Here is a 26617-nt window from a genome sequence, read left to right on the forward strand (position 1 = left end):
GAAAGCATGGTCATGGCAAATAAGTTTGTTTTTCTTTAATAGTCTCTAAACTCCAGTGCAATTACACTTGATCTGCAGATTCGCGGCTTGAATAATAATAATGCAAATTTACATTCAGAAATATTTACTGAGGGTTTACTACAATTTACACACTGTCCTATGCACAGGGAATGTAATAGAAAAATGGATAAAGATTCTGCCCTCAAGAAGCTCTTAGTCTACTAAGCTAATTTGCAACTTCTGGATAATTTGTAAATTTACATTTTAAATTAGTGTCTTTGAATTTGACAACCAGAAAAATAAATACTTTACATAGAAATATGCATACATTTCTAAGAAAGGCCAATTTTGTCAACTGTGAAATGCATGTACATTAAAAAAATAAATCATTTGAATTTAAGATCATTTTCAAACAAAAATCTATCTATATGGAATAGTAAAGTTCATCTTTTGAAATTGCACTCATTCATAGAGTCAGTATTGAGCACCTATGAAAGTTATATTTCTTATAACAAAGAAAATAAAACATAGAACACTATGAGGTAACTACCCTCAAGCAGCTTCTGTGTTCAAATTCCCATTTGTTTAAAATACTATAAGGTATTGGGACGATTGCTTGAACACATGATCTTAAAGCTAAAAAGTCTCCCCTTATTCAAAGACATTTCAGCTCTCATTTTCCACCCCATCTGAGGCATATGACATGGTGTATCCTATGGTGGCTTCTGAGAAACTGCTCTTTGCTTATTTATTCTTTTTCTCAGGAGTCACAAAGTCAAATGCCTACAAGGTCTAGACAGGAAAGAACATATGAGAAGTAGGTCTTGTGGTTTCTAAGGACCAACTAGAGAGAACAGACTTTATCTAATTGGGGCCACTACTAAACTCCAGCCACTTGTTGCCATTAGGAAATTCTAGTTTGTTGTAATAAGGATTTTTACATTTTCCAGATAAGTCAGAAATGTAAATTTTTCTGTAAAATAAGAGATTTTTATGCTAGAAACAAATTAATTTTTTTTTTGTCGTTTTTTCGTGACCGGCACTCAGCCAGTGAGTGCACCGGTCATTCCTATATAGGATCCGAACCCGCGGAGGGAGCATCGCCACGCTCCTAGCGCAGCACTCTACCGAGTGCGCCACGGGCTCGGCCCAAAACAAATTAATTTTTAAAGTCTTGTGGAACAAATAATACAATTTTTATCTTCCTGCTCACGATGTTCCTCTTACTCTGAAATCTCTGTTTTTTTTTTTTTTTTTTTATGCTAACCTGACATATGCTGGCAACCGTATTCTTGTTTACGATTTGAATTGTCACCTACATGTGGATAATTCTCAAACTCTTATCTTCACTGTAGATGGTTCTTTCTACAGCTACTTGAATACTAAATTACTCACGAAACTCCTCCACCTGATGACATTTCTAACTCAATCAGCTCCAAAATGAACCTGTAATATTACTTCAAGACCTTTTATTCCACCTGTATTTGAAGTCACAATGCTGGAGACCACATTTTTCTCTCTTTTCCATCAGCCATTAGTCGGCATTTTACTTTGCAGGTGTGAGGCTAAGGGAATGATAAATATTTTTTAAAATAATTACTGTGGTTACTTTGCTAATCCCAAGAGGACAATTCCTAAACACTTTATATGATATATTTGAATGCACATTGCTTTACACATTTCTAATTAAAAACAAAGCAAGTTTTTCCCCCTTATTTTTTATAACTTAGACTCCTGAAACTCAAAGAGGATGATTAACTCATCAACAATTCACGTAGTTCATGAACAGTAAAGCTGGGAACTGAATCCAGGTCCAGCTCCAGAGCCTACGCTCTCCTCCTACACCAGAGCTGGACTGGAAGGATGGAAGTGTTTGTACAGATGGAAAGAGGGTGGAAAGACACTCAAAGCAGTGCTATTGTCTTTGAAAATGGGCATCTTATAGAAGAGCCGGAAAGTGAAAGTATAAATAAAGAGCCATGTCTGGAGTAGCGGTTCTTTGGAGATAAGATGGGGAGTCAGTTAAAACTCTAGACCGAAAAGAACCCAGAACAATGAGGAGTGATAAGAGACAGAGATGACTGAGATTTTAATTTGGTTCATTTTACATCCTGTGTCTGTCCTCTTTATTCTTAAAGTTGATCCTGCATATGTATGACAGAATAATGACCCTTGAATTCTACTTTTCATAACACCTTCAGAAATTCCCTGTTATCAAATCCAAACTTTTCTTTTCCTGGCTTCTAAAGTCCTGAATGTATGATTAGGCTTCCCCTACCTCTGTCCCCTGGCTCCAACTCTACTCAGATCCAGTGATACCTGCTCCCGTACCACCTCACCCCTTTTTCTGTTAAGGTATTTGTTTACTCTGGTCAGCCCTCTCTTTTGCCTCTCCCTTTCTTTCCCATCCAATCAAGATTAAATTCCACTTCATTAAAATTTATGTTTATAAAATCTGGCCCCTTCCGATATTCCTTCTTTGGCAATTATTATGCAGTACACAACACCTTCTAATTTAACACGTACTTACCACATTTCATCTTAAGTTACTTCTGTCTTTCTAGCAGGTTATTAGTTTTTTAAGGTCCAATATCATATCTAATATTTATTTTCAATAAAATGTGTGTCACAACAAAGAAAGCAAGACAGTTGCTAAGTGAACATCCACTTAAATAAAGCTGACAATTGAGCACTAAAAAAGCTGCACATTAACGGACAGAAGAACTTGGTAGGAAACATGCACAGATGCCTAAGGAATATAGAATATAGAAGTGATAGGTAAGTTAGTGTCTACGAGACAATATGAGTGGTTCAGATTCACAGGAGTTGAGTCTAATCCAAGGCTGCCAAAGGATTTTGTTCTATTTAATTGCTAATTTCTCTCCATATAAATTCTGACATCTAAGCAAATCAGTCCAGTCTTACTCCATTAATCAAATTAGTCTGGGTAATGTAGAATCCTTTCCTTTACTCTCTTATCTTGGCTTTATAAGAGACAGTCAATCTGTCCTTTTGGCCCATGAGGAGAGAAAAGAGAGCACATCTTTTGAAGCATATTATTAAATATATGCAATAACCCAAGCAAGGCTAGCTGCCTCCTTCCCAATGTAATCATAGCTTTTGCAGCATTGTATTGAGATTTTTGGTGGTCTTCAGTAGATTGTGTGCTTCTTTGGAGCAAAGGGGACTGTGTCACCAGAGTAGAATACTGGTTGGCACTTTAGACATGAAAAACTTGTTTTTAAAACTGGGTAGAAGTGAGCAGATTTTAGTAGGACTAGTTGCTTTGTAATAAACAAGGAGGGGTGTGGGTAGGAATGAAAATGAACCTTTGAGGCTTGGATCGGAATTTTCAAATGAGAGCTGTGATATCCCTATCCATGGCCAGACATCTTAGCAGTATCAATAATTCAGGTGAAATAATTTTCTTGAAACATAAGAACTCAGAAGGAGGGTAGAGGACAACTTGTATAACTGTCCCTCTCACTTGGAGACTCACTACAGATCTCAGCTTCTAAATGTTGAAGGCAATGTATTTTAATGATTTTTATAATCCTCCACCAGTCACCTAACATATGGAGAGGTCTATGAAGAATTGTTTTTCATTTCGTTTACAGTCTCAGCACTCACTAACACAGAATCTGCCTCAATTAACACCTTGATTGGGTACTCAGAAATTGAATTAAAACACTAATATCTAACCACAAATTCCTAAATCCTTCAATTGTCATTTCCATATATTTAGTAGGTATTAATTAAGTACTATTATGTGCCGGGCATTGTGTCCTGAGTCAAGCACTAGGAATTTACTCAAAATACAATGGCATCTCTGTCATCCAAGAAATCATAGACTGGAGGAGGATGTAAAACTGAATGATATGACACGGCGAGATAAGCCCAAGGTGCCATGGGATCATAGCAAGGTAGAGCCTACACCAGCCTGGGATGGTGAGAAAACACTGCCCAGACAAAGTGATCGGACATCCAAGAGCCATCAGCTCACTCAAGCAGCTCCTGTCCTTTTTACAGAATTGAAAGTAACATATGCAATCAAACTTGGTAAGTTATAGAGTTCAACTGGCAGTGACAAATGCTTGTAATCACAATTTTTTTGGCTTTTTAGAAATGAGCTATAGTAAGCGAATATAATGACAATAATTTTAGTTCATTTGGATTGGTATTATCATTTCAAAATAATGAAAGTGCGTAACCAAAGAGATCAAACATGGTAATTGCTAAGTGGATAAGATATTCTGACAACAAACCCAGCCAAATATCGGCTGAAATGTCTAAAGGTCTCCCTGGTTTATCTGTTCCATTTGGACAAAGCAAGACAAAATCAATACTCAGTGGCAAGTTCACTACATTTTATTTTATGCAGATATTATTAATCAGAAAAAGTGTAAACATGTACTGTTTGTAAACATGTAAAAACTCAGAAACATGTAAATTAAAAATAAAAATTCTGCATAATAACAGTAAAGAAAAATAATCACTAACAACATTTTGGTACAGTCTTTTTCAATCTCTATATTATGGTTCTTATGAAATTGCAATTTCATAAAAAACAGAGAACCAAACTATCTTTTCCACTCACCGTTACAGTGGTACATCTTTTCCCAGGAGACTTAAATGTCAAATAATTTGGAAAAATTATTCTCATGTTATATTTTGTATTATTTTCTCCTCTTTTTAACTACTAGAACATTTTGATGGTTATAATAAAGGTTATACAGGAATTATGTTAAAAAAAGTTTGTGGAAAAACTGAATTAAAAGATAATGAGAATCCTTCCATGAACTTTTTGAAGACTTCTCATATATCTTACATATTTCCCATATATTAAAAATATCTAAGTCATATTGCTTAATAGCTATATACTGTTCTGCCAAAGAGCACATTGGTTGAAGTCTAATAATTTTAAAGCATTAGAGTATTACTATCAATAAACGGAAAATTTCCCTTTGAAATAAAATAAAGTATGAAGTGTAGGAGAGGTTAAGACATTGTTATTTTGAAAATAAAATACTGTTTTACCAACAGTTCCCTCTCAAAAAAAAGTATTCATACTTGGTTTCTAATCTGTGATTTACCACTTCTGTAAAAGGAGACTTACTTGCATTTTCACAGTCACGTATGTTTTCTTAACATATAATCACTACCAAATTTTGTGAAAACAAGAAGAATCAAATGCTAAAGGCATGTATACATTATATTTGTATATAACAATTTTGATATATGATATATATAAAACAGAATATAAAGTAATTTATGAAGTTATTCTAAACTATATATATATATATGCTTGCAGTATTTTTATTTTAAATAAATAAGTTTGTAAGTAATGTTGGCCAAAAGTCTGCACATGAATGTTCATAATTCATTATCTGGAAGTTAAGCAATGACTATATCTTGCAAATTACAAGTTACTATTTCACTGTATTTTTTCCTTTGATAGCCTGTGTGTGTGTGCACATGCATGTGTGTATATACATGCATACATATATAATGGTACTTGTACTAATTATTATTTTAGTCTTGTAGTTGTTCAACTCATTTTTTTAAACCAGTTCATACTACTCTATAGTAGTTGATTGAATGGCAAGTCACAATTTTAATATAGATTCTTATTTCTGCCAACTCTATTAAATGATTAACTTTCATCAAGAGCAATAACATCAATAAAATAAGTCAAGCACAGAAAGGTAAATACCATATGGTCTCACTCACATATGGAAGCTAAAAAAGTTGATCTCATAGAAGTAGAGAGTAGAATAGTGGTTACTAGAGGCTGAGAAAAGTAGTGGAGAATGAGGTATAGAGAGGGGTTGGTTAAAAGATATAAAATTACAGCTAGATAGGAGGAATAAGTTTTAGTGTTCCATAGCACTGCAGGGTAACTATGTTAAACAATTTATTGTATTTTTAAAAGATAGTTAGAAGAGAGGACTTTGAATGTTACCAACACAAAGAAATCACAAAGTTTTGCAGAGATGGATATGCTAATTACACTGATTTGATCATTACACATTGTCCACATATATCAAAATATCACACTGCACCCCATAAATATGTACAATTATGTGCCTATTAAAAATGTATATTAAAAATCATAAAGGCATATTGAAAGGATGATAGCAGACGTACAGCAAATGTTAACAGAGCTTATTTTTGCACAGTGGAATTATCTATGATTTTTATTTTCTTCCTATTATGTGTATTTTCTGTTTTAAAATATAATAAAGATATATTATAACTTTAAAGGTGGGGGGGATTGTTTTAAATTTAATCAAGAGCAGAATATGTAGTATTCTATTAGCATCTATCCTAACCTGTAAGATTTAATTGCCTTCCCCATATGGTAAATGATGCCTGTTTTTTGTATTTTCTCTCCTGCTACCAATGCCGGTATTTTTCCAATCTGTTTATTATCATAAAAGACCTGGCTTGCAGTTCTGAAGACAGAGGTTGTGATGATAAGCTAACTATTTGTTGCTGGAAGTAACAGTTCTTGCTGGAAAATAATGAGCAGAATTTTAATAATGGGTACTACGAAGAGCACTGAAGTAACAAAATAACATTTCTTGTCGAGGAAAGGGTTGTTTAGTGTGTTTGGTATGAGAAAGGAACCACGTTTTGCTATATACATGAATAGCGTATACAGTGCTGCTAGAAGTCTTTCTAAAACACAAATATAATTATGTTATAAACGGCTTAAAATAATTCTTGCTGTCTTCTGCCCCAGAATATAGAACATCCCTCTCCTAGCCTACAGGGCAGTTTGCAAGACCCCTCCCTGCCTCTGCGGTGCATCCCCGTCCTCCCCTCCACCCCTCGACTCCACCATCTGCCAACCCCAGCCTCCCTCCCTACTCCGTTCTTCAGACACGTGACTGTTCCCCAAAGTCGTCTATGGACCTTTACACTTTTTCCTATGATGCTGTTTTTTCTGCCTGGAATATTTTTATATCTCTTCACAGCATGGCAAAATCTCATGCCTCTTTCAATGTCTAAGTGGATTTCCAAATGATTTCTGAATCTTCTCCCAAAGCCTTACCTGCCTGGGAGGATGAGAGGAGACGGAAAGGGAATAGGGAACAGGTTGGGATAAAATCAACAACAGGGACTTCCCAAACCATCCACTGACTAGAATTTCCAAATATCTGCACAAAGCCTTGAGGTACACAACGTCCAGGACAAACAACGCACCTGTCTTTACCTGGATATCAACCAGGACTGGTGTGGAAGATCTATGGGCCTCTAAATAATTCACACTTTAAAAAAAATCATTCGACCAGCTCTATGAACTCCATAAATCATTATTACATTTTGAGGACATCCTTTTTTGCATCTAACTGGAACACTTTTTGTCCCTACCATGAACACTTTTTTTCCCTACTTATTTTCTATATGAAAATAAAACAAAATAAAATAATATAAAGAAAAAACATATAAAGAGTCTCAATATACATAGAAAAAGTTCTTGAATTCAGAACTCCTGGCACAGTTAGAGAACTCTCACAATCAATAGTTCAACAATCTTCCTTGAACAGTCTGGATGGACCTTAATTAATTTAACTATTCCCCAACCATATATTGCTAAGTAATGCTTTACTGAACATTTTCATGTCTCATATGAAACATTTCATATTTCATATAAAATATGTTTTATAGGTTTTTTACCATATTTATTTATTCCAATGTGAATGATTATCTGTTATATATCTTTTTTGTCCATTCTTTTCAAACTAAATGAAAGGTGTGCGTGTCGATTGTGTGTGCTATCCTTTATCCAATATAGCTGCATGAGATATTTTCCCAAGATTTGATGGGGTTTTTTTTTTGTTTGTTTTAATGTTTAAAAAGTACAAGTGCAGTGGAATAGCACTCTTTAGAGACGATATGGAGAGATTTGATCAAATTAACTATTTTTAGAAGAATTCACATTAAACTGCCCAGACATGCCTAAAAAGCACTGACTCATGTCCTGGTATAATCCTATATTTTTTCTATATCCCAGCCTGTTCTGAATTTTAATCAGCAATATGGATAATCATACAGTAAAGAATCACATAGAATTTAAAATAGTTTATAGCTAGCCAAATTTAGATTGAGGATGGATGGTCTTGATGTTTCCAAACAAGTTGAAATTTAAGCATCTACATATAGAATCTTTCATTGTGAAATTTTTAAAATGCTCTATGGGAGGCTAATTTGTAGCAATTCACGTGGGGAAAAAAGCAGAGTGTGAAGTTTTAATGGACCACAAACTTAACGTGAACCAACAGTGATGTAACTGACTAATTAAAACCCAAATAATTTTGGGCTCAAACTTATGTGCATAATGCCTAAATAATTGAAATTAATATTCTCATCTGGACAGATCATGTCAGATCATAATCATGAGTATTTAGAATGTGGAGTTTAATTCTGGACAGATCATGACAAGAGTGTGGGGGTTCATTAAGGTCATTATATTTTCATGACATTATGGTAATTCCAGAGGAGATCCAGATGCCAGAATTTAAGTGTTAAAAGTTTTAGAAACTATGTTATATAAATAAATGTTATTTAGCTTGTAAAATTACTGATGGGACATATGACATTTGTTTAAAAAATGTGACCAGTGTGAGTCATATAGCAAAGAAACCAGATTTGTTTTTGTGTTATTCAGTTCTGTCTAAGAATTAGTTGTTATACATATCCAATCAAGAAATGGGTTCCCAATGCTTGTTCCTTCCATCTACAGTCAGTCAGCAAATGTTTATTGAGTTCAGAACATTTATGTTTCAGGCACTGTAACAGGCCCTCATGGTGGAGGTATTAATAAGGTTTCATCTTTGTTGTCAAGGAACTCACAGTCTAATGGAGTTGATGTCTATCTATCTGTCTGTCTGTCTGTCTGTCTACCTACCTACCTACCTACCTACCTATGTGTCTTCCAAGCCGTATACAAAATACAGGGAGTGCTAAACAGAGCATTTGACTATTAAAGCAAAATTTCACCAACATCTGAGTTGAATGGGATATCAACAAGACTTTTTAATTTATAATACAGTACTTCTGTGCTACTTTCCAAAAATGATATGCCTAGTCTATAGAGTATCAATATGTTTAATATATAATATTTATATTATATATATATGATTTTAGAAAAATCAAGGATGTAAAAACAAAGAAAAATGTTTAAAATGGAGTTATGTTGTTCATAAATAGTAAATATGAAATTGAGCTTCTTTGTTGTCAGAGCAAAAAAAGAAACATTTTGACTGACCAATTTTACACTAAAATATTAGGAAGCATGCAAATTTTTTAGGAGAAAAAAATTCCTTCTCTCGATTCTAAATATTTGGAGCACAGAAGAGATGAAATGCCTTTCAAACGTGCCTAGGTAAAACTGTACACATTGTTAAAAATTAATTAATTAACCAAGGGCAAGCTAATTTAAAATGAGAAAGGATAAAGGGGTATAGAAACTAACAAATTGTGAAATTTACAATAGAAGGTGCAACACAGATAAGAACCAACGGGAATAACATTACACATTTGACTCGGTTTAACCTCCCTTTTCCCAAAAGTCTTCTATTTCCGTGAACTTTAAGAAGTGTTAAAGAAGCAGCCAATGTCTGAACAGATGGGATTCTCCTGCGTGTGCTCACTAGTTCACCTGGGCTTCCCAACTGGGCTTTCTCCTACTTTGAAAATGGTTTGTATCAGTATTTATATGTTCTTTTGTCAGCAAACACCAAATATTATAAGCACCTAGAAGTTCTCTTCTACCAGATTTAAATTTATCAAAGTGCTATCTGGCCAGCATAATGTACATCAATTTACATTAATAGTCCCAACTTCTTCCTTTCAGGACTTATTTTCCTCCTTACTTAGCTCATCCCATAAATTGAATCTAATGGAAACAAATGAGAAAAAAAATGCTTAAGATAAAGAAACATATAACACTTCTTTTGGATCTACCACCTCATCATCGTCATGTCCTTTGCTTGATCTTCTCTAAGAAAACACAGGAAAAGTGATTGAGGAGAAAGCCCATCACATATTTCTCATTCATTTATTAAAATATATTTACTGATTTCTGTTTTGTACTAGGCATTGTGTGAGGTTATAAAGACATTTTTTTAAATAAGTCAGATACAGCCTTCGGTTCTGAAAGTTTTTGTTCTAGTGGGGAATGTAGATGGTAATTAAGTAAACAAATAGATGAAAATAATAATTACAGATTGTAATAAAAGTGAGATAGGAGGTGCTCAGTTCCCCTGGGCTCAGGTTACAGGACACACCTCTGGGTAAAAAGCCACTCCCCAAGGTCTCAGGTCCCCTCCCCTAGGCTCTCCCCTAGAGGAAAGTTACCATTGCCAGTTAGACCTATTTTCAGCACCAACATGGAGAAAATGAGACCACAAGGGGCTGGTTTATGCAAATCCAGTGGCTGGACATGCTCAGTAAAGAAGGGTCATTTAACCCTGGTGGTTGAATGACCTTCCACTAGATGTGCTAAAGAGCACAGAATATTCTTGAAGATGCCGGTGCATGTGATAGGATCTGACCAATGAACATGCTCCAGGAAGAGACCAACTGAGCATGTGCAAGGCTAAATATAACATAACCGACAACCACCCCCCCTTAACTGAATATTCATTAGATAGAAAAACTAAAAAAGCAGAATCCCAGTGAAGGTGAGGTTGTTGCTCACTTTCCTGGAGGCAAACAGTACTTCTCTGGCTGAGGTGTGTATACTTTACTTTGTATCAAACTTACTTTCAGCAAGCAGGGGCTCATTCTCTTGAGCCAGCCTGCACTTTGTTTTGAACTTTATGTTTTTCTTGCTTTTGTGTTAGACTTGAGGTCTGTTCTGAACTTACTTTTGTGTTTAACTTGGTGTGGGGCCTGTTTTGTCTCTGGAGCTATGCTGCACTCTCTCTGTGGAACCTGTATTTCTTATCTATTATATTAAACTTGTTCTCACTTTCTACTCTGACTCTGCCTTTGAATTCTCTCCTGTGGCAGAGTCAAGAACTTGGTAAGAGAACTGGTGTTGAGGCCAACTATGGGGTCCCTGGGACTCTACCTCTGACGTCAAAAGCAAAGAAGATCATTAGGTTGGTAACGTGATATAGAGTAATCGGAGTTTTGGAGTGGGAGGACTTAGGCTAGAGAGGTTGGCAAGGAAAGTCTTTTGAGGTGGTTACATTTGACCTGAGTCTTGAAGGTTCAGAATACTTTAGTCAAGCAAATATCTGAATTGGAGGATTCCAATGAATCCTTGGTAAGTACCAAGGCACAGAGGAAAGAAGACCAGTGTGGACTCCTGCTTGATGAACAAGGCAAAGAGTCAGATCTTTAGGACCATGGTTGACATTTTTTTTTTAAGAGAATGAAAAGCCATGGTTGACATTTTTTTTTAAGAGAATGAAAAGCCATTGGAGTATTTTAAATAAAAAAGAGACAGTCTCTGATTTATATATTCAGAAGGGTACCTACGTAAAGTAGATGAAGAAAGGTAACAAGTAGAAGATTAATTGTAAAATCATTATAGTAGTACCATTGACTTGGACATAAATGGTGGGGTAGAAATGGACAAAGTAAAAACATTTGTTATAAACTTTAGAGGTAGAAGCAAGAGGACTTGGTCACGTAGTGAGTAAGAATCAGAAGAAAGAAAAAAAAAAAAAAAGAAAAACCTAGGAGGTAATAGGAGGAGCAAGAAGGCAGATGATAAAAATATCAAAAACAGCATCGTGACCACTAGGGACTATAAGAAAAGGTTAGGTAAGTGAAGAACAGTATAAAAGAATACCTGTTCAAATAACCAGTGCAAATCCCCCTCCCAACCAAAAAAAAAAAAAACCCTAAAGATTGATTCCACACACCTAAGAAAATAAATTCCAGAAGAGTTAGTGTTATAAATATAACATTTTAAACCATGAAAATAATAGAAAAATGCTTTTATATGCATAACACAAAACCCAAGAGCCATAAAGAAAACAACTCACTAATTTGACAAAATAAAAGCTTAAAATGTCGGTATGGCAAAAGGCATCAGAAATGAAACTGGATACCAAAGACAAAGTGGAAAATTAATTTACAACATATAAGTGTACCTCAAAAAGTTCGTGGAAAATAGAATTAAAAAATAACAAGTATCTTTCCATGAACTTTTTGAACTACCCTCATATAAGACAAAGGGTTAATATTTATAGCATATAAAATACTCCCACAAATAAAGAAGAAAACATCAGCAAAGGGAAAGAACAGACAGTTCACAGAGAAAGAAGTACACAGGTCTCATAGAAAAAATTTCTCAGACTCACTTTTAATCAAAAATATGCAAATTAAAGCAGCAATTAGATGTCATTTTCACCCACCCGGACAAGTGAAGATTCAAGAGACTGATAATGGCTACTGTTGGTGGGTTGTAGAAAACAATTATTTTCACATACTGGTGGTTATAAATTTAAATAACATTTTTTTTTTTTTTTTTTTTGAGGAGAAGATATGTTAATATCTACTAAAACCAAAAATCTATATTACTTGATATAATAATTTCACTTCCAGGAGCTGATCATACAGGAATATTCACAGAAGTACACAAAGAGTTTTACTGCTTTTTTGTTTGTAATATCAAAAATGTGGAAACAATCTAAATGTTGATCCAGAGGGGACTGAGTACAGTAATCAAAGAAACCTCACACAATGGCATATTATGAAGCAATAAAAGAACACGATATCGTTCTTATACACTGACAAAAATTTTTATGCTTAAGTGAAATAAGCCATTAATAAAATACAAGTATAGAGTGCTATTATTTTATTCAATACTTTTATTTCTAGATATATAGCAGAAGCTTATTTTACAGTATTTTACAGATCTTTATCTCTGTAGGTCTATACAGGAAAAAGAAAGTCTGGAAATATCTAAAGCAAACTTATTACTCTATCTCCAAGTGGGTGTATTAAAGAATATTTTGACTTTTTAAGATTTCTGATTCATTTGAAACTTTCACAAGTATGTGTTAGTTTTAAAATAAAGAAAAAAATACAAAAAAAAAAAGGGAAGAACATAGGGCATAATATATTTAAAGTTACTGATTAAAAACTGCTGATTTGGGAATAAAGCATGTAGCAACCAAAGTAAGCAAACTGATTGCAGCCTATGGTATAATTTTTGCTATATCTGGAGAAATATAGTGGCTCATTAAAAGAAAGTGTAAATCTCAAATATTTTTTACTTTTTATTTCTAACATAAAACTGATCTTTTTATTGACAATATCAGCAGTTTTATTAAGTCAGAGGCAAGTGATGATGCTGTAAAGACTGGAGTGACTTTAACTGGGTGATGCTTTTTAAGGCAGTCATCACCATATTTATTTGGAATCAAAATCATGTCAAAAAACAAAACAAACAAACAAAAAACCCTGAAAGAAAATGCCTGATAGCTACACAAGCCTTAAAGGAAAGCACTTGGGAATATAGTTTTGAATATCTCTAGTTATTCTGAAATCAGATAATGTTCCTATTAAGAAATAGGTAGGTTGACCAACTAAAGAAGCATCTGCACTATTTACATAACAGTTAAGAGAGTCATTTAGTCATTTTTACATATGGTGGTATTTACAACATGAATTTCGTGATTACAAAATAATGGGGGTGTCACCATTTAGGGTTCTGAAATTTTTGTGCTGCATTACAAATAACGTGGAAATTTGTCCAATATAAAATGCCATACATATTCATTGGGGTAAATCATAGTTGTTAAAGAGGTAGCTTTGAGAAAAACGTCTTTGTATTTAAATTAAGAGTTACGTAGCCACAGCCCATGGAGTGAAGAATACTTTGTAGATACTGTACTGATCAAGATATTGTAGTAGCAGGCAAATAATGTACTGGTTAAGAGAACTGACCTTAAAATCTGATGCCCTGGGTAGTTTTAGGCAAATTTTCTTAGCTATGCAAACCTTCAGTTTTTCCACCTATAAATTGATCATAATAATGCCTGCTTCTCAGAATTGTGTAAACACTGACGTAACACAAAACCCTGACACATGGTCATTATAGTAACTATTATTATGATTATCAGGGGAGGAATGAGTTTCAAAGACCAGGGAGTTGTTACCAATGTTAAATCCTGCAAAGTATTCTGAGATAATGAGGACTAAGAAATAACCATTGGATCTACTAATTCCTAAGTCACTGACGACCTTCAAGAACATGGTATTCCAGGAGTGGTGATGGTAAGGAAAAAGGAAAATAGTGATAAAAATGGAAGGAGCTGATGTAGAATATGCAGCACTTTTGATAGTAAGAGAAGGAATAAAAATCCTAAGAGGACAGTGTGAGAGGCAGAGGACCAAGCCAAGGATTGTTCCAGCTAGGACACACTGATTATTTTTTATGCCAGGAAAAAAGCTAGTGGAGATGGATTTTATGGAAAAATTCCTGATTGGTTTCAAAGATAAAATCTTATTGGACTTTTAAAATGATGAATGTAGGGAAGGAAGAGCTGTTAATCTAATTTGTGTGGTTCCTTTAGGGCTGTACTACTAGGCTTTTTTTTGTGACTAGAACTCATTGAGAAGCTGTTCAAAAGTTTAAGACTGTCTCTTTGTAAATAAACACACACAGTGCACAAGCACACCCAATTTTGCATAAAATTAGGAGAATTCATTGGCCTCCTTTAATCCATCAGTAAAACAATCCTGTTTTCAAATGGTCCGCAGATCCCAGATAAATTTATCCTGTCTTAGGACTTAGAAATAATTTTGATAAATACGGCTTTAGACTTGTGTACATAAATTAAAATTAACAATTTGGTGAGAGTTCAAAAAAGTTTTTATGAATGAACAAAATATATTTATTCAAAACATAAATTGCCTTTTTGAAATACAAATATAAATATAAATAACTTGAAGTGTTAAGATTGGCTCAAATTAATGTTCCATATGGCAGAGAAAATGTCAGACAACTATAATTAATTGAGTCCTAACTATATGTGGAATATTTTTCAAACACTTTTCTAATACTTATAAAATTCATATGTGGTAGGTGTGATTTCCCTGTGCTGACAGATAAGGAAACCGAGGCTCAAAAGTATTAAGCAAGTTATCCACTTTCAGGTTGCGAATCCAAACCCATCTGGCTCAAAAATCCAGAAAACACTCTCTCTCCTTATCTTTAAATGAAAGATAAGAATATATTAGGCCAATGTAGACAAAGATTATGTATTAGTAGACACTACTTGGGGTTAATAAAGTTTGCTTCCTCCCCGGCCCCTACCACTAAAATACAAAGGAACACTCTAAAGAGAAGAGAAGGAAAGACTTTTGTTAAAGATATTACAATCATCCTTGCAATTCATTATTTAAACTCTGCAGTCTTTACAAGGTTGATTAACATTTACTTGAAATTCTCCCCAGCTCTTGGCTCCTATGAAATTACTCTTGCCTTATTTTCCTCTGAACTCACTATCCTATTTTCAATTTCCTTTGTTTTACTCTTTTCCTCTTCCTGCCCCTCAAGTCTTGGTCCTTTCTAGGGTTTGGTCCTCAGCAGTCTCTCATTGGGCTCCAACTGTCACCCAAGTGCTCCAGACACTCATGTCCAATTCTCCACTCAAATCTCCCTTTGGACGTCTGTTTAACACCTCAAAATCAGTACACCCACACTAAAATCACCTTCTCCATTCAAATCTGTTCCTTTTCCTGTGTGTCCCTTTCTTAGATTAGGTAGTGCCACTATCTAAACGTTTGCCCAGGCCAGAAATCTGAGAAATCATCTTTTATTCTTACCACACTTCCCCTCCACCTTCCCACACAGACATCCAATCAATCATGAAGTTCTGTCAAAAGTTCTGTATTCTTGGATCTATGTGCTGTTCTCTATTCTCAGTGCTTCTACTTTTATCCAAAATCCATCATTCTAAACGGTATTACATCAGCAGTCAACTAACTGCTCTTTTTCTTTCCAATTTGTCCCCTTTCAACTCATTCTCCCTCTTGCAAACCAGCCTGTTCTTTGTAAAATATAAATCTGATCATATTATCGTGTTTAAATCATATGTGGGTCCCCCTTTTTATTCAGAAGAGTCTCCTTACAACAGCTACAGAGCGTCTGTAGATCTACAAACTTCACCCCTTAGCACACCTCTCCTCCTCTCACTCAGTGCTAACGCCAGACTAAACCGTATGGAGTGGCTCAAAAACACCTGGCTGTCCCACATCTTACTGCCTTACCATGTACTGATCCTTTGGCCAGGAATCCCCTTCTTTTTCCCTCATTTTCAAATGCCTCAATTCCAGCCTTAGCATCCAGAGCAGGCAACACCATCCCTAGGATGCTATGCCAGGTTTGGTATGATTATCCTTGCGGTGCTCATCTCTGTCCTAGCACTGTTTCTCTGTCACAGCACTCCATCTTACTGTACTGTAACAACTGCCTTGTCTATCTTTCCCACTGGATTATCAGCTCCTTGAGGACAACTACGCTTATAAGTTTTTGTATTCTTAGTTTCTAGCACAGTGTCTTAAATAGAGATGCTCTTGATAAATGTGTTTGATGAATGAATAGATACATTCATTATCTAATCTAATGAATGAATGGATGGCTTCATTACATAATATGACTTCAGCCTTTGCTGTATCACTCACTGTCGTGTGATTAATGAATAAGTTGCCCAAAACTGTCTTGCCCTATTTTCTTTAAAATATTGCAATGAAATTAGAGGTAAGATAAATGGCAATTCTTTTTTTCTTTCTTAATTCAAGCAATCACAATATAGATGTTATATTTTTCACACCTTCATGGCCTCCTGGTAAAAGTACTAGGATAGACGCTAGAAGACCTGGTTCAAACTCTGGCTTTGTGTCTATTACTACATAGCCCTTGGCGAGTAAAGTAACTCCTTTGAGACAAAGCTGATTTAACTACGAAATAATGACTTTGTTCTCCAACTGTCTCCCTGTAAAATTAGCTTGAGGTCAAATAAAATCATGTATCTATCTGAAAGCAGATTAAAAACTACATGTTGTCATAAAATGTAAAGTATGTTATATTTATTGTTCATTTTAAGATCCAGAACAATAATATTACTCTGTAAATTTTATATAAACACACACATATTATATATGTTTCAAAATGCCAGGAAACAAAAATTTTCGCCTTTGGAAAATAAACACTTGAAAGAATCCAAGTAGAAAAAATATTAAGGAGTTTTTCCAACAGTTTTGTTTAAGTTTGATCCTGTGACATTTCTGAAATACATCAGTGAAAATTATATATCATCCTATCATTTAAGGAAGGGACAAATCATAGGAGTATGACTCATCTCTTTGTCATTAATGTCAAGATGGAAAATTAAGGGGAAGAGAGAAAAAAATTTAAAACTAAAAATTTATTTCAAATCAACATAGAATCTTGCTATCAATTCAAAATAAGAAAACCTAATGAGAGTCACGTCACTCATTTTCCTAAAAATAAGCAAAAGCCAAACAGTATTTAATTCTAAGTTATCTTTACTACAATTTTGCAGGTCAAACCGTCAGAATTTTATCTTTAGTATGTTTAAGATTATATTATATTAGCCCAATGTAAACTCTTAGACTGCCTGTTTAGGGCTTTGTGTTCCTGGAAGATAAAATGTGCAATAATATTTAAACATTGTTGAATTAAATCCAAAATATGACTTTATTTAGTACACTTAAATTCAGTGAGTTTTTATTATGGACCTAATGTATAAGTGGAAATTCCTGCATAACCTACTGCAGGATATAATGTCAAATTTTCAACATATTTAAATTAACTAAATAGTTCTGTTTTACATACCACACAACTTTTACAAGTGCCTCTCATCTTGGATATTTAGAGTTGACAAGTAAATCGGCCACAAACAGAACTAATATTTAACTTTAAAAAGATCTTTACTAGTGTATAATATCCATTCTAGTTGTTATTGTTGTAACTTCTCGATCCATCACCTTTTAAATAATAGAAATTTTAGATAGAAAAAGAGAGTAAGGTAGACACACCATTAAAAAAGAAAAGAAAAATATTAACCAATTGGTCCTTTCTATCAAAGTTTTAAAAGTTGGAAATATTGTATAAAACTCTTTTGTTATTTCACCAAGGTGACAATATATAAGCACTTGACTTGTTTTATTACGTACTTCTATTCCCCAACTGAAAGTTAAAAGGGGCATTTCAGAAACTGAATATTTGTGCATTATATTATACAGGGATGACTGCCTTAATAAAGGACTAATTCTTTTACAGGATTTCTAATGTAGCTGGATTAAACTAATATTAACAATGTCTCAAATATTTTCATTTTTTTAGAAAATTTGGTGATAGACTAATTTAGTATTTTGGATGTTCCTTTTAGTCAAATTTAATGTACATCACTCTCCAAACGAAAATATCTGAATCTATTAACTATTGGAAAAATATAAGAAATGGCCTGCTTTTAGGTTGTCTCAAATATTTTGCAAAAGACATATGCAATTCAACTAGCATGTCTGTTTGCGAAGATAGCTATTTTGTTATCTATCTGAAATATAATTGTATGATATTTTAATTTAAAAAATTTCCCATATTGACTTTAGTTTTGGATAAATCCTCTGTATTTTAGATAGGTCACAGCAAAAAATGTATACCTTATATTACATTTTGATGACAGGGCTATTTATTAAACATTTTTTTTGTTATTGAAATAGTTCATAATTTTATATTATCTGTATTTCTCATCATTTAAATCAACCAAGTGTGACTTTCCTATAGTTAAAAAAAAAAATCTTACGCAAATATTTTTAAGAAAAAAAAATTACAAGGCAAAATTATCCCCACCCCTCCGCCCCTGAGGAACTTGGGGTTTATACCAAAAATAAGTTTGAGTTAATCAAGTTTAGATTTATGAATATGTAACTCTATACATAGAGTAGTTTAGATTGCCCAAAGAATTCTTAAAGCAATTTAATATTGAGGCAGAAGAAGCAGCATTAAATTATATCTGTCCACTAGATGACCAACACACTTTATTCTTTAATCTATGTTTTTTTTTTTGAGTATCATTCCATAAAATAATTAAACATATCCTATTTAATGGCCTTTTTTCACAGATAAACTAGACCATGAAGTTTTACAAGGAGCCACTGAAGGAAAATCACAATTAAAATAAACCTAACCAGTTACATATTATATCTTTATATTTAATCCAACATGACAAATTAAAAAACCCAACCTGTATCAGGGTAAGGAGTTAAGTTTCATGTTACTTCTCCAGAATGCTAAGTTTCAAGACCTATTTTTTACCCTTTTGTATTCAAAGGCATAGAGATTGTGATATATGAGGTTGCCTTGTACTTACTGCTTACGTTTCACCTTTAATTAGACTGGAAAATCACATGTGTGTATGCTCTCAGGCAATCCATTCAGCAAATACCAATCACCTGACCCACGCACACTAATTATTGATTTTTCCCAAATCCTGCTTAAATTTGCCTTAATGACATTCAGCATATTCACTTGTCAAAATAGTTTTCCTTTTCTTTGCTAGAAAATGGTTTTTTTTTCCTTATTTACAATCTGTTCTTTAAAAAAAATTTTAGACACCTACAGAAAATCAATTATATGTGATTAAATAAAAAAAATTAGACCACTAACATTGTGTTATACATGGATTCAAAATAAACAGATTTGAAGTTTACTTGTTTCAATTTTCTGTCCTAAAATGTTAAAGAATAGCATACTCTCTATATTTTGTACTTTTTCTACTTTTTTATTCTGTATGTAGCTTCCTATCTAATTTCTTCTGTTACAGGTACTTTACCAGGAACTCTTCATTTCATTTATACTTTTCTTACATAAATAAAATAACACTAGTTAAAATGATCCCAAATGAGGTTAATAAATGATTTGGAAGAAGGACTGTTTCTCATTTTATAGTTTACGTAGCTGGAAATCATAATACAAACTTTATAATATTTAAGATATTAATTTGTAAAAAACAAAAAATAAAGCTAATATATCTGCCACTTTTAAGAAAAAGCTTCAAAATTTGATATTAATAATTAATATTTTAAAAGTAATTTACTGCTTCAAAGTAACTTCACATATATTTGTATCATGAATTACTTTTAAAACTAGTAACATTTGTATTGACAGTCTTAGGAGAGACATGAGAAAAATATTTAAATAACGTTATTTAAATATTAATAAATTAATAAATAATATTCGAGTATTAAGGAGAAAGTTTTCCCTAGAACTATTTAAAATGCTGACATCTCTTTTAAAACTTGGAACATAAAACTAATAATTTATAAAATTTACAAAAGTGACTATCCACAAACCTACCTCTAATTTATATGCATTTCTGCTTAGAAATAACTCCTTTCTGTATTAATGTAATATTGATTTATCATTAAATAATACAAATATTTTTTTAATTAAGTAGTATTCAGGAACTATGAAGGTACTTCAAAAAGTTCGTGAAAAGATAATATGAATCTTTCCATGAACTTTTTGAAGTACACTTTTATATAGAATTCCTAAAAATTAATATAATTGTGACAGTTTACAAAACTGCCCAATGCTTCAACCTCATTGTGAAACTAAGTTCTAAAAAAAGAGTCAATAGTTAAAGAGACACCAAAAATCAAGAAAAAGTGATCATGTTTTCTATTAGAATTTTTATGGCAAATAAATATAAATTAAAACACTTAATAAAATAGACATCCTCCAAACATTTAAAAACTCTTTGTTTTCAATTTCACTTGTTTCTTTGTTCAGTACACTTTCTTATACTGAGAGAATTTTTTAAATTTTCTAAAGTAAAATATACCCAAATTGATATAATACAAATTTTCTACAATTCAGATTGAATATTTTATTACTGCTGTTAAAGCATGCAAAATTTTATATAGAAACTATTTCTATATGTCTTACATAATCTATGACCATTGTCTTAATGTATAAATTTTGAACAGTGGTAAATTAGCATATAAAACTGAGAAGGTATTGAAACAGGTACTTCCTTCAAGAATGAAAAGGCAATACAAATGCTATTGGCTGGTAATGTTTTAGAGTGTTTTAAATTAACACACAGTCAATTATATTTTTTTACATTAAGTTGCACAATATGTTGGTGGAAAAGCCCTGTACAACTGTTTCCTCATAACATTAGGTGAGGTCACCCTTTTAGTTTCATTGTGTGGGATGATAGATCCAGCTGGCTTGGTCTGTGAATTCAGGTGGATCGAAGACTAACATGATTTGGCACCAAGGTAAGGATTCATGGAGTTATATCCACAGGATATATGCATGACGTGATAGTAAGAGACATTTACAACCCAGAATATAAGAGCAGGGCGGCCTCAAGTGACATCACCAGATCATCTGCAGCGTCAACCAACCGACTCAAATATATATCCCTCCACTCCACTACTCCCCTCTCTTTCTTACTATTACCTTCCATTGCCTTCGCTATGTAAAAGAGCATGTGTCTTCTTTAAAAGCAAGACATATGCTTACTAAAGTGCAAAGCAAATAAGAAAAACCAAAGGAACAGCTGAGTACCGTTTTCACGAAATTGACATTCGGAGGATAGGAATAACACTGAAATGTTAAAGGAAGATTTAACTTGAATAACTAGACAAGAAATGAAGGAAAGAAGGAAGGGAGGAAGAGAGGAAAAGAAAGCAAAAGAAAGAAAAGAGGGAAGGAAGGAGAGATGGAAAGAAGGAAGGATGGGAGAGAGAAAAAGAAAAGAAAGCAGGGAAGGAAGGAAGAAACCAGCTTAATATCCCTGAGACTAAATCTTGTTTTTAACTCTGGAACCAGGCAACTGTGGGAATCTGGAATTTCTTTCTTAAAAAAAAATAATAATAAAGGGAAAGGGGAACCCATTGCCTCATTTTAATTTTCTTAATTTATACATAACTTATGTTTTACTTACAGGCATTTGTCACAGCAAAACTGTTGGCTGTCTCAATGTTGTCCACATGAGGTACCAAATTAAAAGGAGCTTCCGACGCATTGGGGCTGGTGTTATGAAGAAAAATTGCTAATCGAAAAGCAGTGTATTCCTGATCTGTGTTTCGGATGAAGAGACCACCTATTAAAAACAGCAGGAAAAGCACATTGAATGTTTCCTCTTGTAAATATTATACCCACCCCAAGCACTGTCAGATCTACTGCCATACAATTAAGGAGCTATCCCTGCCACATCTTGGGAAACTACCCTTTGTCCCTAAGGTACATGCTTAGTATTTTAGTCTTTAGGACAGCTCAGGTTTTTCTTATCCCAATCTGTCATTATCACAATGACCTCTGAGACCATTTCATGTGTTTTCCTTTCTCTCTCTTGCCCGCCCCATGATTCCCAGCACATTGCCACATCAGCCAGCTCAGGGCATCGCTCTCTAACAGACATGCAGATGAACTGAAAAGAGATTTACATTAAAATAAAGAAATTAAGGGATGCGGTGACAAGCTGGAAAGTGGGAAATCAGAAAGGAAAAATGAACTTTGCTTTTCTGAAGCTTTTAGACTTAGCCTAATTAGCTCCGTTTTGAGCACAGTCCACGAGAAATGATGCAGTGTTGAGGTTGGGCTTAGCTGGAAGAAATTCAATAGCTGCGTCCCATTAAAAGACAGGAGAGGAGAGCAAGGAAAACCAAGGATGAGGGGGTGGGGGGGATCCCTGGAAATAGAGTCGAGGCGGAGGAATAAGGGCAAAAGCTTCAAGAAGGAAATCAGAATAAAACGCCAGGAGGTTGCCGGAAAGGCATCTAACTTTGGAATCCGCTAACGGGTGGCAAGAAAAGGCAAGGGGGTGCGGGCGGAAATGCTTTTTTGTCCAAACAGTGTCTTTCTGTAAAAGCGAGAAAGCTGCCGTGTCCAGCGTGGGAAGAAGTGGATTTAAAAATAAATAAATAAATAAATAAATAAATAAATAAATAAATAAATAAATAAATAAATAAATAAATAAATAAATAAATAAAATAAACTCTACATCCCTTCATGCTCTAAAGAAAGGGATGAAAAGAAATATTATATACAGTACAATCAAACCCCACCGAGGGTTTTTCCAACTCATTCCAATCCTGCTTGAGCGACTTGAGCCAAAGGTGGAAATTGGGGTACGGGCTGAGGAAGGATGGATGGGTGGGCTGTCCTCTGTATATTCCAATGGAAACTGCACCAAAAAGGCAGCCTTTTTGTACAGGGGAGAAAAGGAGAAGACGGCAGCAGAGGGGAGCAGAGCCGCCGAAGGTTTCCCAGAATTGCTTATCAGCAACTCATTGAACTCACTTTCCGATATCTGCTCCAGCCAGCCACATGCACACCCCTCCGGAACGGAGCTTACCTATTTGCACGCTGCTCGGAAAGGCTCCCATGGCGAGTCCCCAAAATCCAGAAAATAACAAGACAATCTGTCTGCAAATAATCCACATCTTCTTTTCTCCTCTCCCTGGAGCGCGCTCTCTCTCTCTTTCTCTCACACTCTTCCTAAAGGCTGTTCAGAGAGGCATTGAAGACGATGGCGCTAAAATCAAAAACAATCCAAAAAAGAAAAAGAAAAGAAAAGAAAAAAAAAAGAAGAGAGGTTTGGGCGGTGGGTGATGATGACTATTTCCCCTTAGCAATCCATCGCGAGCTGCCAGATTTTTCCCGCAGTCTCCATAGCCCTGGGAGAGGTTTTCTGTCCGGCTGCAAATGTTGCACATGCAAAAGATGGTGGTGGGGCGTCTAGTGGCTGCTCGCAGGGATGAGACATGCGCTCTCTCGGTGCCTCGCTCGCACTGGCGCTCGCCCCTCGCTTTCTCACATACACACAAACACGGGCGCCGCGGCCGTCGCACGCGCTCCCCGGCTCGCACCCGCCGACAGCCCCCCCAGCCTGCGCCAGCCGGGAGCCTGGCCGCCCTCCCCGCGCCCCCTCCCCGCGCGCGCACGCCCTCCGCGCGCCCCTCGCCCACCGCCCGGCCCGCTGCACCCTCGGGCGCTCACCGGAGCACCCCAGTCTCTCCGATGCCCCACTCTGGAGTCAGGTTTCTCCTTCCCCTCACCACACACTGACTCCCTCTTCTCTTCCTACCGGGTTCGCCGAGGGACCGACTCTGGGGATGGGCACCCCCGGCGCCCCTCTCTTGGCTGTCCAGGCGCTTCTGCTTCTCGGCTGCACTTGGCAGGAAATTGGCCCGCGGGTCAGGTCTGCAAGCCCGGATCAGGGGCTCGGGGGGTTAGTACCTCCCCGTGCCCCCGGCCCCCCGCCGCATCCTCGCAGGCTCGCGGGAGGACGGGCTGCCTCCCTGCCCGCAGTCCTCGCCTTCTCTCCCAGCCGAGCCCTCTTCTGCCACTGGGCTGCGCGCGGGGGACTCCGGTCCTCGCTGCAGCAAAGATTTCTCAGCAGCCAACAGCCCGGGAATCTGGAGAGCCCGAGACGGGAATGGGTGAGGTGAAGGGGCTCAGCAAGGGAGGGGAGGAGAAAGACGGGTGCAGGGCAGCCCCGGGCCGGTCAAAGACGCTGGGGCCGAGGAGGAAAGACTTGGAAGAGGTAAGGCTGGGGAAGGGAGCCAGAGAAGTTGAAACATCTCAGGAAGGGATGGAGGGAAGAAAAGGTTCATTTAAAAAACGGACAAAGTTATGGGTAATGAACAGGATGAGGGAGAGACTGAGAAATGTAAACGGAACGGGGCTTCTGATATGTTCTTTAGAAGGCATGAGGCTGAGCTAGGAATAAGAACTGTGTGAAGTGTAAACTAGGAAAAGTGTTTAAGACGTGACTCCTTTCTTTCCAGTCCTGCATGCCAGAGGACACTTTTCCTCTGTGCTGTGGCCCTTCCAGGAGCAGAAGGGACACTGCAGAGGGGCTGATGAGGAGGGTGAGCAGGGCAGTGCTCGGGACAGTGGGCACAGATGTCTGATAGAAAAATGGAGCGTTTTTCATGCACATCTCTTCTTGGCTGGGGCTCTGGCATGCTCACTCAACTCCATATCATCTCTAGAAAGACTTAAGCACTCCACTGACGATGTTTATAGGTGTTTTAACTGGGTAAAGAAAATGAAAACGAATTATCCTAGAAAGTTTTAGTGCTAGTGTGTCACTTCCTCTCCAGAGTCGCATTTGAGACTACTTCTGGCTGTCGTGGATGGAGCCTGTGCCACACTCAGAGGCAGTGACAGTGGCAGCAGTGAGTGACAGTTTTCTGATTTCCTCTGTATGGCTTGAGATCTCCCAATCTAGATAGTAAGTACAATCTCCTGATTCCAATAAACTGCGAGAGAGAGAGTCATTAGAGGGAGAGATTTTCCTTACAGCTTAGGGAACCTAGGGTGGTGTCTCCCATTAAATTTTTAAAAAGAGCAAAGCAATTGCCTATGTTTGTTTGATGTAATGTTTGGGAAAGAGGAGAATAGAATGCTTAATGTGGAATTCTTGCACCACCTGTAAAGACTTTTTTGAAATACATATTGTCTTTACTCCTTCAATCCCCCTTTTAGTAGGAGTCACCACCTACCTGTATTTGTGGTTTGTAGATGTTATTTAAAAATTCCTGTTAAAACTTCAGAGTACTTTTCTATCTCCTAAGTTCTCAATTTTGCTTTTAAAATCACATCTGTTTTTAAAATTTACTTACTTTTCTGTTACATTTCAAAATAGATTGTTATGACAAAAACAACCTAATTCTAATTGTATTACACAAATCATACGTTTGTCACTTTAGTTTATGAGATTTTAGTCTTGCAAGTCAAATGGGACTTGAAATGTTTTTCTTTTTGTCTTTTTTGTGTGTGAAAACCATGACTGTAAATAATAGCATTCTGTTTTCTCTTATAAGAAGGTAACAAAATAGGCCACATAAAATTCAAGTTAAATTAAAATTTGAAAACCCACCAAACCATTAAACTCATCACTTACTTGGGTAACTGGTGAAACTCTGCCTGACGCACAGAGACAATTATTAATTTTTATTCTTCTCAAAACTGAAGGGCTTTCATATGATGTAATAGCACGATTGATATAGACACAGAACAGTTTTTTTTTTTTTTTTCCATTTAACTGCTGTGATGATACCTGGACTAAAATGACCACAGATGATACAATTATATTTTTCTTAAAATATTAATTTGGTCTTTTGGAGTTCTGTTTTACCAATTAAATGAAACCTCCATTTTACTTTATGAATCTAAACTTTTTCTGTATGATATATGCATATCTATATAAATATTGTCATATATATCAAATGTATATTGTTCTGTATGGTATACATAAATGTGTGTATATATTCATCAAATAGTTATATCATACTGAGCACCTATCATGAGTGTTTACTGTCCATGTGCTTGAGATGTAAATGTGAACAAGACAAAATCTATGCTATTATTGGAAGATTCTTAATGTTAATGAATGCTCACGAATGTGCCAGATGTTGTGCTAAGGCCTTACATATATCACTTGATCTATAGAAAAATTCAGGCATCATTATATTTATTAGGAAACCCATCTAAAGGTTAAAATACTTGCTCAAGGTTATATTCTTAGTGAATGGTAAAACCAAGAGCTAGGGATGGAACTCAGGTTATCTGATTTCAGAGACTGTGCTGTCTTCA

General features: G+C 35.5%; 1 protein-coding gene across 3 annotated transcripts in view; it reads right to left on the reverse strand.

The window, feature by feature from the left end:
• GRIA4 (glutamate ionotropic receptor AMPA type subunit 4) overlaps nucleotides 1-23543 on the reverse strand; it is a 373844-nt gene extending 350301 nt beyond the window's left edge. For 2 of the 3 annotated variants that reach the window (XM_063092597.1, XM_063092602.1), the window contains exons 1-2: nucleotides 23370-23457; nucleotides 21957-22115 (exon numbers count right to left, since the gene is read on the reverse strand). In XM_063092597.1, the coding sequence (XP_062948667.1) occupies nucleotides 21957-22115; nucleotides 23370-23457 (247 nt within the window). Of the gene's footprint in view, nucleotides 1-21956; nucleotides 22116-23369 lie in introns of all 3 variants that reach the window. The other variant, XM_063092601.1, reaches the window with a different exon arrangement.
• Between the last annotated feature and the right edge of the window lie 3074 nt (nucleotides 23544-26617).

The sequence above is a fragment of the Cynocephalus volans genome, chromosome 4 (genome assembly GCF_027409185.1).
Source record: "Cynocephalus volans isolate mCynVol1 chromosome 4, mCynVol1.pri, whole genome shotgun sequence".
NCBI classification, from domain to species: domain Eukaryota; kingdom Metazoa; phylum Chordata; class Mammalia; order Dermoptera; family Cynocephalidae; genus Cynocephalus; species Cynocephalus volans.